This window comes from Schistosoma haematobium, chromosome 6, assembly GCF_000699445.3.
Source record: "Schistosoma haematobium chromosome 6, whole genome shotgun sequence".
NCBI classification, from domain to species: domain Eukaryota; kingdom Metazoa; phylum Platyhelminthes; class Trematoda; order Strigeidida; family Schistosomatidae; genus Schistosoma; species Schistosoma haematobium.
Genome location: NC_067201.1, coordinates 19,163,046 through 19,179,006, shown reverse-complemented (window position 1 = coordinate 19,179,006; position 15,961 = coordinate 19,163,046). Strand labels below are relative to the sequence as shown.

At 38.2% G+C, this 15,961-nt stretch overlaps 1 protein-coding gene across 2 annotated transcripts in view; it reads left to right on the top strand.

Moving 5' to 3' along the window:
* NIT1_1 (Nitrilase) overlaps window positions 1-15,961 on the top strand; it is a 37,280-nt gene that overhangs the window by 14,348 nt on the left and 6,971 nt on the right. For both annotated transcript variants that reach the window (XM_051217056.1, XM_051217055.1), the window contains 3 exons: window positions 3,175-3,421; window positions 11,330-11,443; window positions 14,858-15,033. In XM_051217056.1, coding sequence (XP_051065689.1) covers window positions 3,175-3,421; window positions 11,330-11,443; window positions 14,858-15,033 — 537 coding nt within the window. The remainder of the gene's footprint in view (window positions 1-3,174; window positions 3,422-11,329; window positions 11,444-14,857; window positions 15,034-15,961) is intronic.

Genomic DNA, 15,961 nt, shown 5'->3' with positions numbered 1-15,961 from the left:
AGACTAACATCACGAAGGCGCCAAAGGTAGTAGACTTATCCCCCGATAGTTGTCCCAGGAACGACGTGAACCCTTTTTAAAGATAAGGACTACTTTCGACTCATTCCATGACGTTGGTACACTCTCTAGTTCCCAAACCTTTGTAAACAACGTCGTCAATTCCTTAGTCAGAAAGTCACCACCATCTTTAAAAAGAACCGGAGGTAAGTGCTAGCCAGAAACAGGTTGTGGTCTGTGCGCAGTTGCAGTAGACGGTCCCCGTTATCTGACCTGCGACCAACAAGTCCCCATCGGCCACCTAAACGACTCTCTTCTGTGCCTAGACGCCCGACCTGAGCATTCAAGTCTCCGGCTAGTACTACAATACCTGTCGAACGCACTTTCTTGAGAAGAACAGATAACTGGTGGTAAAACTCATCCTTGATTGCATCCGGGCTTCAATCTGTCGGAGCATAGGCGGAGATGACGAAAAGACATCGTTTCTCACGCCGATTTCTTCTCACTTTGCTGGAACCTTCTAATCTAACAGCACATAACCGACTGTTAATGGGGATCCAATCGACTAGTGCTGCCTCAGCTCTAGCGCTTAGTGCGACACCGACGCCAGCAAGACCAGACGAAGATGCCACAGGGCCCTCGGATAAGCGCACGTAAAACAAGCTTTTCGAAGCGACAGATGGAGATCGAATTTGCAGTACTTCACCAGAGTCTTGAATACGAGTCTCGGATAGACAGCAGACATCGATATTAAGACTTTCCAAAGACATAGCCAGCCCTATCTGTTGTCCGACCTGCATAAGTGTGCGAACGTTGAAGGCAGCCAGTTTGAATGGTTCATGTGGTTTCAGAAAAACTGCTTCAGTACTCATATTGGGTGGTAACATACAATTTTCAACCGGACAGTGACTCGAAAACGTTTAGATAGAGTCGAATTTCCACCGAAGACGAGCCGCAGTATAAGTATAAAAGAGGGTGAATGATGTGGTAAATAATAATAATATTGACAGATAATTCCCATTTAAACACTAAAATTAAAACATGAATTTCAGCGAAGGGATCTCTTTTCAACGTATTTATTATCAAGCTGTACAATCGTATATATATGAAATTTTCTTGTTTTTTGTAAAAGTACTAATTCCGTGAGGAAATGTGAACACAGTTAATAAAAAAGGGTTATAATACAAGATTACGTAATATGAATAATAACAATAGATTTAGTGAATATAATAAGATGATTAAAATGTTTTTTTGTTATAATAGTTAAAGGTCATAGAGGTGTAAAAAATAAATAAGGTGATATGATGAGCATTCACGAATAAAACAATGAGAATATAAGACATAAGTAAAGGGGAGAATGCAGTAATAATAATAATAATAATAATAATAATAATAATCAAAATAATTAAGGCCAAGGTAACGATAACGATAAGACGTACTTCTTTTGTACGCATAGTTCTGGTTTAAGCTCCTGGATGGTAAGAGCTTCGGCTATTTTTTTAAAAAGTTAGATACGAAGAAATCTGGGTAGATTTGAACGAATCATATAAACAACCTTAAAGTCAATTTGTGGATCCGTTGAATGGTTATAGTCGATTAGGTGTTCAAGTATAGAACTCCTAACTGCTTTCCTTTCACCCTTATAGAACCAAGCTGGGATATGTTCTCGTATCCGAGTCGAAAGCGAGCGCTGGGTACGGCCAATGTACCTTGCTCCACAAGAGCAGGTGAACTGGTAGATGCACACGGAGGCGACCAGACGCGGAAGCTTATCTTTTATGGATACAGAAAATAAGTTTCTACTAGTGAAGGATATTCGCAGTTTTGCCGCGTTAAATGTTCTTCTAATAGTTGTTGTTAGACATAATAATAATAATAATAATAATAATAATAATAATAATAATAATAATAATAATAACAATAATAATAATAATCATTTGAATCATTTGATTGTTATTCGAAGCGAGAAAAGTAGTTCCCATAGATATAGAGAGTCCATCATTTGCGTGTGGGCTACGATACTGCCCGGGTGCCCAAATCGAAGCGGGTGGTTATCTTAGGGGGCCACACCCCGAGCCTTTGACCTAAAGGTCTAACCCACAAGGCAATAGAGCATCGTAAGGAGATGCAATCTCATGGTAGCCGGTGACCAACGATTGGTTCATACGCCATTTGTTCCCACAGGATACTGAAGCCCATATGCACCATTGGTGGTTGTAGTAGTTACCTAAGTTTCAGCCCCGTGCAATAGAACTATCTCTACCTTTGTATTAAAGTTTCTGACTTTGTTGTTGGTTGGTACTTGTTTGAAGTTCCAGATACTCTCCAGTTGCACCTCCTACGATATTGAAGTCACTGCTTTTTTAATTTCTTTCCAGTCGTTCCTCATAGTGGTTTCTCCTAGACGATCTTTTAAGTCTTGTAACTTGTTAGGATCTGAAAGGAAGGCTGTATTAAACTTTCGTAATTTTGTCTAATTGCGCAATGCTGAAGCTATATCAGCTTCTTTATTTGTTCGTACGTCTTTTGTAGACTTTCGGAATTTCTTATTTAGTGTTGCTTGGTTAACCTAGATTTCTATATTGCGGTCCGGCGAAACCTATGTAGGTTTATGCATATGTTCGTATTAAGAAATCCTACCACCTATGTGTTATTGAAACCACCTAGACCTACCATTCTTTCTGCTTTCTCCCTCTCCATTTCTCCCATTGATGCGTCTTTACAAATTGTTGGTTTCGCTGGATTTAGTGCTTAGGTTCCCCATCAGAAGCGTCAGATTGCTTCCTTAGTATTTTTCTAGGATGGACTGCAACATTCAATAGAGATGGTATTTATCATCGCTGCTGCCATTGATGGAGATGGGTAGCACTGGATGATGTTCATTATAATCCATTTTTTGTCTCGAAAAATGCTATGGTAATCTCGGACTCGTAGGTTTTTCATCTTATGGGTGCTTGTTGTGCCTCTTTCGAGAAAACATCAATGCTTCAGGTGAAGTTAAATTGTCAAATATTCAAAATGGAACTCAGTTGTCTTTATCTCCCCAAACATTATCCTGCTATCAATGATGAATATATCAACATATACATGAATTTAGAGTAATGCCTATATTCTTTGTTATACTCACAATCCGTATGTATTTTTATGAAAGTTTCTTTGTGATTTCTTTGTGTGCAGGAAGGTAAACATAACGAAGGACGATCTTCATATGGGCATAGTTTAGTTGTGGATCCTTGGGGTCAAATTATCACTGAACAGATGAATCCTGGTCCTGGTTTATTAACATGTGAAATAGGTCCATTTACCATGGTTAATTCAACAACATCTATTATTCCTAAAATTTATCATGTAAGAAGATCAATGCCTGTGGAATATCATAGACGATTCGATTTATTTCCAATGTCTGACAGTGGGTATCCTCGTTGTAAGTGTATATATTCAAACCTACTTCGTCCTTCATTTTACTCAGTAATAGGGAGTTCACAACTGTAAAAATAGTTATACAATTCTATCAAAATCGTTGTTTTAAGAAGGCTACTACTTTTACTAAAATATTTAGAAATTTTTAAAAAAACTTACAAATGGAGCAACTTAGTAAAATCAATTAGATCTTAGTTTAAGGAATCTGCTTACCACCGACTGATACCAATCAGAAAACTGATACAAAGGTAGTTGACATTTTTATGTTTTCAACCTGGTACCCCTTAGTGGTGTACACCCTTGACCGCATAAGAAAAGTGGTTCAGAACTTTCGGGTTCTCACAATAAACATATTGTCATCAGCCGATGGTTCACACCAGACTTCTGTAAACCCACATTACTCGAAAACTATCAAACTACCTTTGAGAGATCGATCTTCAATATCGTTCGACTACACTGATTACGGCTCCTTAAAACATGCACTCATCATATCACTCTTGGGCACTAGAAATAATATTCAGTTGAGTTATTTGATAATAAAGTCACTACTGAAGTATCAAACTAAAATTAAATAGGTATTTGTTGCTACTTGGTTCTCAGTAATTTTGTTGAGTCGCCTCGGTTGATGCAAAATCGAAACTATTATTTGCAAAATACCCTTTGACTTAGTCCAGCTAACATTGTTGTGTTTTACAGTATTGTCCTCGTCTACTACTGGAAGAGCTAATTATCGTCGTTAAACATAGTGTCAGTCACAACTTACTTACTTACTTACGCCTGTTACTCTCAATGGAGCATAGGCCGCAGACCAGCAATCTCCAACCCACTCTGTCCTGGGCCTTCTTTTCTAGTTCCATCCAATTCTTGTTCATTTTTCTCATGTCTATTTCCATTTCTCGGCGTAATGTGTTCTTTGGTCTTCCTCTTTTCCTTTGGCCTTGAGGATTCCATGTGAGGGCTTTGTCTTGTGACGCGATTGGGTGCTTTCCTCAATGTGTGTCCTATCCACTTCCAGCGCCTCTTCCTGATTTCTCCCTCCGCTGGGATCTGGTTTGTTCTCTCCCACAGTACATTGTTGCTAATAGTGTCCGGCCAATGGATCTGAAGTATTTTGCGCAGACAATTGTTAATAAACACCTGTATTTTCTGGATGATGGCTTTCATAGTTCTCCAGGTTTCTGCTCCATACAGTAGAACTGTCTTGACATTTGTATTGAAAATCCTGACCTTGGTGTTGGTTGACAGTTCCTTTGTGTTCCAGATGTTCTTCAGTTGTAAATATGTTGCTCTTGCTTTGCTGATCCGCGCCTTCACATCTGCATCAGATCCACCCTGTTCATCATTGATGCTGCCCAAATATGTAAAGGTTTTTACATCTTCCAAATCTTCTCCGTCAATTGTGATTGGATTGGTGCATTCTGTGTTGTATCGGAGAATCCTGCTTTTCCCTTTGTGTATATTGAGACCTACTGCTGCTGAGGCTGCTGCCACACTGTTCGTCTTCTCCTGCATTTGTTGTTGCGTTTGGGATAGAAGGGCCAGATCATCTGCGAAGTCCAGATCGTCCAACTGCATCCTAGATGTCCATTGTATCCCGTGCTTCCCTTCAGATGTTGACGTCTTCATGATCCAGTCGATCACCAGGAGAAAGAGAAAGGGTGAGAGTAAGCAACCTTGCCTAACACCGGTCTTCACTTCGAACGACTTTGTCAACTGTCCTCCATGCACGATTTTGCAGTGTAATCCATCATATGAACTCTGTATGATATTGACTATCTTCTGAGGCACGCCGTAGTGTCGAAGAAGCTTCCATAGTGTTGTTCTGTCCGCGCTATCAAATGCCTTTTCGTAGTCAATGAAGTTGATGTAGAGTGATGAATTCCATTCATGTGATTGTTCCACAATGATCAGTCAGCCACAAAGTAACGCGAAATTTCTGGTTAGAATCCACATCTTGCTAATTTTTGAAATTAGGAGCTGTGACGAAAGTGGTTAATTCTACTGGTATAAATCCTTTAGCTCATCGATAACTCGGTTTACTTTAGAATTTAAAAATTTGGCAGACACACGGTTATTTTCTGTTCAAAAGTGCGAAATGGAATTGGTTTACTGAATGTCAAAAATCGTTTCATATGTTGAGGTCAATTATTTAGTATTTATTTGAACACAAACATTGGTACGATGGGGCACCAAATACTTATGCGACGCACAACAACAATGAGGTTGTGAAGAGATAGATGATGTAAAGTGTGTATAGTAAAATAAAGAACAACAACGAACCAAAATTAATTTATGGGAGTGAAAGAACAATAGTGGAGGAAACAGTTCAGTTACGAAAAATACAACCAGCAAAAATCCTTTCACTTAGAGAAGTTAGGATCACTTTTATGGAGAAAGTAGAAGAAAGTTACGGCAGGATCGTCACTAACTTATACTCTGAGCCATGTTTAATAACGTCTCTAGTCACTGTGTTGCACCATCTCTAGGACCCCAACTAAGGAGTCGTGAAGGACCAACAGAAGCCAGTCCTTCACGAATCTCCGAGAGATGGTGCAACACAGTGGCTAGAGACTATCAGAAATGGATCAGAATAGAAGTTAGTGGCGATCCTGCCATAATCTTTTACTTTCTTCATGAAAAGTGGTCGTAACTTCCTTAACTGAAAGAATTCTTCTGTTTGTACCTTTCTGTTTCCACCATTATTATCATTATATTATACTACATTATATATTGCATTATTATCACTACTATTATAGTATTATAATATCATTATTATATTATTATAATATTACTGTTGCTATTACTATTATTATTATTAATTGTTATGACCTTGAATGTCTGGCTTTTCTATCACACGATTTATCTACCAATCCGAATACGACTTATACGAACCTTCAAACTAGGCCAACCAATGACGTTCAACCGGTGTGGGCAGTTTAGCGTCCTTATTGGTCCTATGTCCTCCGAGCCCTTCCACTTGAGTCCAGAACGCAATACCAGCTTCCGTAATATGAATCGAATCAGAGCAGATCAGACCAGATCGTTTATTTCAGACATACCCAGTTTATATATCAATCAGACAGACCACAACGTACCATAAAATAGGAAATAATATTTGTGCACAAATAAGCCAAAAAGTGGCTGTAAATGAGGGGGACAGTAATTAATAGACTGAGCATAATTTAGGGACAGTAAATCGTACAGTAATAAAATATAGGTCAAAATAAAGCTTATAATAAGAGGAATATAAATATACATAGTGTAATTGTTGAGTAGTTATACAATAAGAATATTTATAGAATATTAGTCCATGAATAGTCCTTGGAAGTTACCTGTAATTTAATCTTCACCGGATATAACATTAGTTACTGCCTGTTCACTACTCAGGGTGAGTGCAGGATCACGGTCCTGTCAGTCGTGTAAAGGTGTTTTGCACTTAGAAGGTGCAAAACACATGCCAATACTAATATATGATATGATCTTTATATATTATTATCCTAGTCTCAGTTTTCTATTTGCTGCCGATGCCCTCTATTACAATATGGACACTGTAATATCCCATTGTTTTAAGAATGTTTGAGTACAGTAGTTGGGTCGAGAGGGAAGGATTGTCTCTCATTTTTGAAGTGTAAGAATTCCACAAAATTTTACTTGGAAGAAAATCTACCGTGGTTACTGATCACAAACCCTTTAATATCTGTCTTTAGTTTCAAGAAAAAATATTTTATACTGTAACCTATCTCCATTGATGGGGGTTATTGTTATCATGTTGTAAATTCACTATCAAATAAGTCGATCGGGTCCAAACAGATCTCATGCTGTCACAAGGGCACTTGGTATATGAGAAGTCTAGGCTTATTGTTAATTAATAGATTATTCATCTGACAAAAGTCACCACCCATATATCTGGATTACTCCAGTGATGTATATTTATGTATAAAAATATATTTGTGTTTGCTTGATCTGTGTATGGTTTCATCAATTTTAGCTCATTTTTAGTCTCCCTTTGCATAGCTGGATGAGCATGCGTTGGGAAACTTGCTGAATGAATCAGATCTCAGTGCATAACGGATTTTGGCTGAGTACACGTTGTTAACTGGAGATATGTCAGCGGCGTTCTGTGTAGTTGTATGTCCGTGCGTGTGAGTGTGGATTCACCTCTATTCTTGTGCACATGCGTATTAACATCATGGAGTGAACAGACACTTACTTGTCCGGTGCACAGTCACATCTAACTGAGGAAGCTCGCTAGATGGCTAAGGTGTTTTGAGTGTTTAACCTCAAACCACCTGGTACGACTAAAGTCTAGGGGGAGTCCGTTCCACCTCTTGAAATGCTCTCATATGGCCATGCATTAATAGCCACTGCCACAGAAGCCCTACTCATGCAATGGGTGTGTTTACAGAAATGAGAGGACGAAAAGCGAACATCCGGCGCTTTAACTGGGTTGTCGGGCGAGTTGGGGAACGGATTCCGAATCAGTTGTGCACAGTAACTTCAGAATTCTAAGGAAACAAATGTCACATAAGCTCATTTTTAGTCACCGGCTACCATAGGATGTTATTTAACGCCGCTCCACCCCTTTGTGGATTGGAGCCCTAGATCTCAAGTTTAAGGAGTGATCCCTTAAGAAAACCACTTGCATCTGTTTTTGCCATCGAAAAGTGTCCTAGCTCTTATGCAAATGTAACCAAAATTATGAAAAGATTGATATATTTACTTTGCGTCCTCTTTAGCTCAAAGGATAATTGCTATCCATTATGTTCAAGTATACTTGTTTTACTTTACTTTCCCATTCCATTTTCTTTCCATTCGGTGTTTACTTCTATTTCTCAACCCCCTCAGTACCTTGTATGTGTTGAAAGTACTATCCTTCCTAAACTATCTTAAGTCTCTGTCTAGTCGAAATTCGGAATGCTACCACTGAATGTGATGTATAGATCAGACTTCTTAAAACCGCCTGTATTATTTAAATTATCCACCCTCAACGTCCTCAAACTGATGTAGATTGGTCAGCATATAGGTTTGACTAGGTCTTTGAAAGGTCTTAACATTAATGTTTGCTCTTTATCCAAAAAACCATGTTTAAAGACGAATTCGTTCTTCATCTGCCTATCTGAAAAGTTTGTTTTATGTGGATTTATCTGGGGGCTATTATTTTCATCCGGTTTGACTGGCGTTAGTGTTTCCTTTAGCACCAGACTAGAGCCATCACTAATCGATTGGATCCACATTAACAGTCGTTTATGTGATGTTAGGGTTAGAAAAGTTCATAACAATAGGAAGAAAATGGCATGGTATGTAATGTCTCTTCTAAATATCTGCCTATGCAATGATAAATAGCAGTTTGGTTGGAATCAAGGATGAGAACTATCAACAATAAAATCTCTTGGAAGCGCATTCGACAATTATATGGTAGTGCTAATTGGAGATTTAAATACCTAGGTACGGGCATCTAGGCTCAGAGCAGAGTCATTTGTGATCAAATGAAACTCGTTGTCCCAGGTCAGATAAGAATGACTTTTCTGAAACGTTCCATAAATAATCTGTTTCTGGCCAGCACCTACTTCTGTCACAGTCATCTATCTTTTATTTATTATCATTTAAACACATGAACATAGGTAGGAGGCGCCAAATAGATCTGCACCACATAAATCGTTCGGTTTGTGTGAGGGCTGTAATACTGCCCGGGTGCCGAAACTGAAGCGGGTGGTTTTTTCTTAGGAGGCCACACCCGGAGCCTTTGACCTAACGATCTGGTCCACAAGGCAGTGGAGCGACGTAGGGAGATGCAGTTTCATGGTTGCCGGTGACCAACGATTGGTTCGCACACAATTTGTTCCCTCAATATACTGGAGCCCATGTGCATCATTTGTTTGGAATCAGGGTTTTTCGACTCTTCTGTGTAGACCCTCTATACCCACTAAACCGGTTAAAGCTCCGGATATTCGCGTTTCGTTTTCTCAATTTCGTAAAGAACAGTAATGCCGCGAGAAGGCATTGAGTGGGACTTCCCTGTCAGTGGTTGTATGCACGTGGCCATGTGAGAGCATTTGGAGAGGGAGAGTTGACTCTCCCCACCCTCGACCGTAACAGGGCATCACTAATGTGCTACCTTAACTCCTTCCTCTCCAGTTCATCCCTGAACTCATATTGGTCAAATCCCTATCAACTACTCTTTGTATGGTTGTGCATCGGACTGCCGCTCTTTTTGGAGTACCTATTCGGACTCTGATTATGTCCTTGTTTTCACTTAGCTGACCTTGCTTTTTAATGACTAACGGACGTCTCATCCCAAAGCGATTGACATAGGTGAATTGGTTGAGGCTTCCATTGCAATCACAATACCGAACCGAGTTAGGTTTAAGTCTAGTAGTCAGTCCATCAGGATTTGCATGATGCCTTGGAAATAGCGGGTCGCATCTCTTGCGGTTTTGTGAGACACTTCAGTCTACTTCAACTAACCGTAAGTTTGACGGCAGTTTTAAATTCTTAAAAAGTTTGCATACTGACTGAGAAGTTTGGTAGTCGGAGATTACTAACGAGATTGAAGTGGCAGCTGCATCTTAACTATCAGAAACTCTTTCAACTCATTCAAGCCAAGTATTCATACTCTGCACTTGTGAAACCTGGCCTCCGAGTTAAGGATGTTCGGGAATCGTTCCATTGTTCTTGTCTCCAAAGAATTGCTGACATCCGTGGTAACGCCATGTTAGTAATGCTAAGGTTTAGCAATGTGTGTTTTAGCACATCGACAATAATTCAGTCGATATCATTACTTTAAAATACTAACTCCGGTAGCTTGTACATGTGTTACAAATGTTATCTCAGCGATTTGTGAACCCTGAAACTGGGTAGATAAAGCGAATAGTCAGTTTATGACTCAACACCGTAGTATGGAAGGACGCTGTGTAGAACTTCTCACTTGAGGTCCTGTAGATGGTAGGACTCAGTGGGTTGAAACATGATCAGAAATAATTGAGAACATAAGGTAATAGCGATCCCATTGTGGTTTACTTTGCATTCTTCATAGAAACTGATGAGAACTCCATTAACTGAAAGAACTCTTTCTGATGGTATTTCTAACTGACTTGTTTTTCTCATTATATGCTACTCGTCTACTTATTTTCTTCTTCGCTTCTGATTTTAATCCATTTTTTTCTCTCATCTCAGTGTTACTGAAATCAATGCTTCAGGTTTCAAACCACAAGCTTTGTTATCTAATTTTACAATAAGTACCCAAAATTTATCCGAAATAGATAACCTCAATGTGAAACACTGCATGAGTTACCGCATCTTATCAGTCTTTATCAATTGTAAGCGACTGCTATTTTCTTTCAGTGAGTTGTAGTTGCATCTAATCTCCATACCTACACACCAAGGCATCTCCTCTCATTTCATCTTGAAATCAATACAATAAACTTAATTACCTGTAGTTGCATGTGTCCCCTTGAAATTTATGAGCAGATCAAAAAATTGGTTTGCTGATACAGCGAATATGTTCTGTCAAAATGCCAACATCTGGAAAATTAAGTCATATGTGTGATCATTTTCTACTAAACGATGGCTTTGTATTCATGTTGATTTTGCCAAACCATTTTATATTACTCATTCGTGTTGTTGCTTGTTCCACATGCCTAAAGTTACTTCTTACTAATTTTATTATTTCAAGTGTTACAATGTCTCAACCAAGTCAGTTATTCAGCTGTTCTATAACCCTGATCTCAGGTTAACACTATTTTTATCTTCGTTTATGTATTTATATCCTTAATAAAAATGACTCAAAGCCATTAATAATAATAATAATAATAATAATAATAATAATAATAATAAAAAATAATCATGTAAGTTTATTTTAAACCAGCTATATTAAACATTTTTTGCTGTTGTCCAATTTTATTTGCAAAAATAGCTATACAGTCTGTGGATTTTAAATTTGGTCCTCATATAATCAAATCGGATTGTGTCTTTTATCAATCGAAGTTAAGCTTCGCGTTCGTAAATATTAGTCCATTGGTACCAGGACGTATCCTTTTTTGTATCATATTTTATCTACATCTTAAAGGACTAGTAAATGTTTGTCGAAAACAAAACATAAATTTATTTATTTATATATTTAAACACATAAACATTGGTACAAGGAGGCACCAAATAGATCTGCACCACATAAATCGTTCGATTTGTGTGAGGGCTGTAATACTGCCCGGGTGCCGAAACTGAAGCGGGTGGTTTTTTCTTAGGAGGCCACACCCGGAGCCTTTGACCTAACGATCTGGTCCACAAGGCAGTGGAGCGACGTAGGGAGATGCAGTTTCATGGTTGCCGGTGACCAACGATTGGTTCGCACACAATTTGTTCCCTCAATATACTGGAGCCCATGTGCATCATTTGTTTGGAATCAGGGTTTTTCGACTCTTCTGTGTAGACCCTCTATACCCACTAAACCGGTTAAAGCTCCGGATATTCGCGTTTCGTTTTCTCAATTTCGTAAAGAACAGTAATGCCGCGAGAAGGCATTGAGTGGGACTTCCCTGTCAGTGGTTGTATGCACGTGGCCATGTGAGAGCATTTGGAGAGGGAGAGTTGACTCTCCCCACCCTCGACCGTACCAGGGCATTTGGGGGTCTAAAAGCTAAAAGATACTTTCTTCGTATATGATATTCCAATCCACTAAAAGGTATTCTTTTTAGTGCCTTTTTCAAGAAGTTGCGTTCTGCTATCGACTAGACAACTATCATTTATCTAACGATGTAATTTCGCACACAGTGACAATGTGAACGGACAAGAAGTTTAGTCTCGTCGAGAGCAGCTATGAGTAATGAAGGAGAAATGGAAAAGATAAGGTAGTGGCGATAGGTAAAACCACATATTTTTTACGGTTCATCGAGGAAACTGATGTTAAATATTCAGCTATCAGTGAGACTATTTCGGAACAAAACTCATGAAAAAAACCAAAAATCCAGTAGTTAATGAATTTATTGCGGAAAAGATCGAACAATGTTCTACCCAGCCCAATGTATTGGGACGATGGATGGTAAACTTTGAAGAACAGTTTAACTGCTTTCCAGCTACCTCCAGTTGTCTACTGTTACCAAGCAACCTGAATGGGATACCAACATATGCTCCTCGACTCTTAGTGATATTGAAAAATCCATGACTAATCTAAACTGAGAGAATCCAGGTTTTGATAAATTAACTCCGTAGTTCTGTGAAGATGGTGGTCCGGTTTTTTGGAAGTTTGATTATCTTGGATAGCAGTTTGAGTTTAGGGACTGACCACAGCTGTAATACCAAAATGATATTTAGCCAAATAATTGAATGGATTTCGCACTAAAATCCGAGATCTGTCTTGAATCTGATTGGTTCCTCCATAACTTATAGTTTCGCTGTAATCTTATCTGACTGGACACAGTCGTTGATTATTCTAGTTTATAGGAAATATCAGAAGTCCTGTTGTGTTAACCACAGGAAAATCAGTTTGACTAATATATTATCTAAAACATTAGTCTCAGTTACCATCCAATACTTAACTGGGGCTCATGAAGAACGAACCAGGATGGTTTGAGACTTGAATGGGAATGTGTAGACTAAATTTTTGCCCTTCGTCACGTTCTGGGACACAGAAATATCTACCAGCTGCCAACTAGTTATATTTCTTGACATAGAGTTCAACTGTCTAGGTGAAACATCAGCTGTAAAGGGTTTGACACATGTGTCTGAGTTGATCAACATGTTTTATAACAGTGTCTGTCTTTGAAAGGCATCAGGACTGTCCGCTGCCACCGTTTATACACGATTTTATCACAGACACGTTTTTAAAAACAGCGATTTTATCATCTGACTTATTAGGAATCGATCTATTACGAAACTAACTTGTTGAATTAGAATACGTAAATGACACAGTCCTGTTTGTTGAAGACGCTGTCAAAGGACAAAATCTTCTGATCGTGTTGAGTATCAATGCAAACTTTCTGGGGATTCATTTCTCTTTCAAACACAACCTGGTCTGCTTCAACCTGTAGATCGATTATAGTGAATGAAGAATTTGTGTGCGTCGGCCACTTCACTCATCTTGTAAGCTTTATCAGAAAGCTTGGTTGGCTTTCTCCAACCGTGTCACATGTAGCATCGGCATAATATTCGTCTACATACTAATAGTCGGGGATGCTTCACAAGTTGTCCCTGTTTCACTTTATGGCTGTAAAATGTTGCCACCTAAAGTAGGGGAGACTTAAATTAGCAGTATTTAATGACCAAATTAACTCCTCCTGTAACTTTTCTAGGGTTACTGCAGTTCCCAAGCACGGGGAAATGAGGATAGTTGGGCATGTAGTCAGCAAGCATGCGAAAAAACACTGACCAAGAGAAGAAGATTTAAACCATTTATACCCTTCTAACAACAATAGCAATAATTAATATAGGTACATGGAATGTCCGGACAATGTATGAGATCGATCAATCAAACAGCTACGAAAATGAGGTAAATTAACTTGGTGGTTCTCGAAATAAGTGAAACCGATTGTACGAAAGTTGGACAGGAAAGATTAGTTTCGTGGTAGATTCTTTTGTACACTGGTTGTGAAGAATGAAATACTTCGTACATACGGAAGTACACTGATGCTGTCCAAAGAAGCACGAATATTACTTATGTGATAAGAATCTCGTGGATCCAGGGTTATCAAAACAAAAAAGGAAAAGATCACAATGAATGTTATCCAGTTCCATACACCTACCAATTATAATTGGCAATAATTCGAAAACTGGTTCCAACTTTTTAGTATTTGTTGTTATAACATCGAGTGTAAAAAAGTTTACATAATTACTTAATTTGTCAAAGCACTTTATATGTTACTTTGGCTATGAACTAGAAAAGCGGAGACCCACGTTCGTTCAAATGGATATGGTTTACTCGTCTTCTCATATCCCTAAATGGAGGCAAATAGACTTTTGACGGTCTTCAGATTGCTTTTGGTAATGGTTAAGGTGCTCTTTACGAACTGGCTTCAACTATAGAGATGTTTTGTAACTATGTGGGTGGATGGATTTGTCGCAAGAATCCAATATATTGTATCCTGAGTCTCATCTATTCGTCCTTAAATTATAATACCACTGGATTAAGGTTTATTTCAAGACTAGAAATTATTGTTCTTTTCCCTGTAATGTGCAATCTACATAGGAAAAATTGAGTGTTTGATACATTTAGCACCAGTTTTACTCCACGATGACAGGAAGTTTTTTGTTTTAAGCGTTTTGAACACCATATAAAGATTATTACCACTCATTTTAGGCCAGTTTTGTATTTTGCGCAAAAACCTAGCTCCTTTTCTCGATTCTGATGGTATCATTCTCACATTTTACTTTTACTAGAGTAATTGTTACTAAACACATATCACAAATCAGATTATGCTTATTTTCTTTTGACGAATAAGTTTCAATATAGACATACTTGTTTGTCCGATTGCTAGTGTGCAAAGATTTTGTCATCTAAATTTGGCACAAGTCGCTGATCTTTATATGACTGTCAGACAGATTGCTGAACGACTAGCTGGATATTTTTCAGCTACAAGCTTAACCATATCTATGCAAGATGGAGAAGATGCTGGTCAAAGTGTGTCAGTAAGTTTTTTACTGAAAAAATGTTATTCTTTCAGATTATCTTTGTAAAATAATTATGCCTTAATAGTTTAGCGATTGAAGCACATGCTTGTGTTCCAACTAACGGAAATCCTGTCTTTCAGTTTGGACATCCAAGTATTATCATTAGTGGTAGTCGTAGTAATAGTAAAAAGAACCGTTTTGAACTGCTAAATTTTTCATTTTATTCTGTATTCAGCATTAAACAATTAAGTAGTATTGTTTAGTAGCCTAATTTTATTTCTACTGATATGATATTTAACTTGCTGGTCAATCGTAGTCTCAATGTTCCATTGTATAACACTCATATCTCACTAGAAAATTTAACTAGGTTATCAATATTTGATGGATTGGTGAACTTGTTAGTAAGCTAATAATTAGGTATAAATATTCCTGATTAGTCACCATAGCTGTGCTTCATTGTATACAATCTCATTGATCGTGTGTATCACAGCCTGTATGCTGTTTGCTGTAAAATGTCATTCAAGTTTGGTTATTTGCTGGACGAAACTCACTGTCTTTCACATATGGCGATTCTGTTGATGATATTGAACTGACTTGCGTAGTTTATCGTATACCAATAGGATAACTGCATTTCGGATATATAAGAGTAGCTACATTCCATTACATTTGTTAGGTTATGTTACCTTTTCATGTCATCTGCGTGTAAAAGGGTAGACTCACGTTAAAAATATGTATTATTTTCCTTTCGTAAGCTGGAGCCAAAGTTAATGTTAAGAAAAGATGAACCTCAAAAATCAATAAGGGCTGGATAGTTTTCGTATGATCACCCTTAAAACGCCTAAAACAAGGGTTTGCTTCATCAATGATACCCAACAACTCATGATTATTACCGGCCGACTGTCTATTTATTTCATAGAGCCCCTTTGTTTCTAGTGCTACCTTGAAT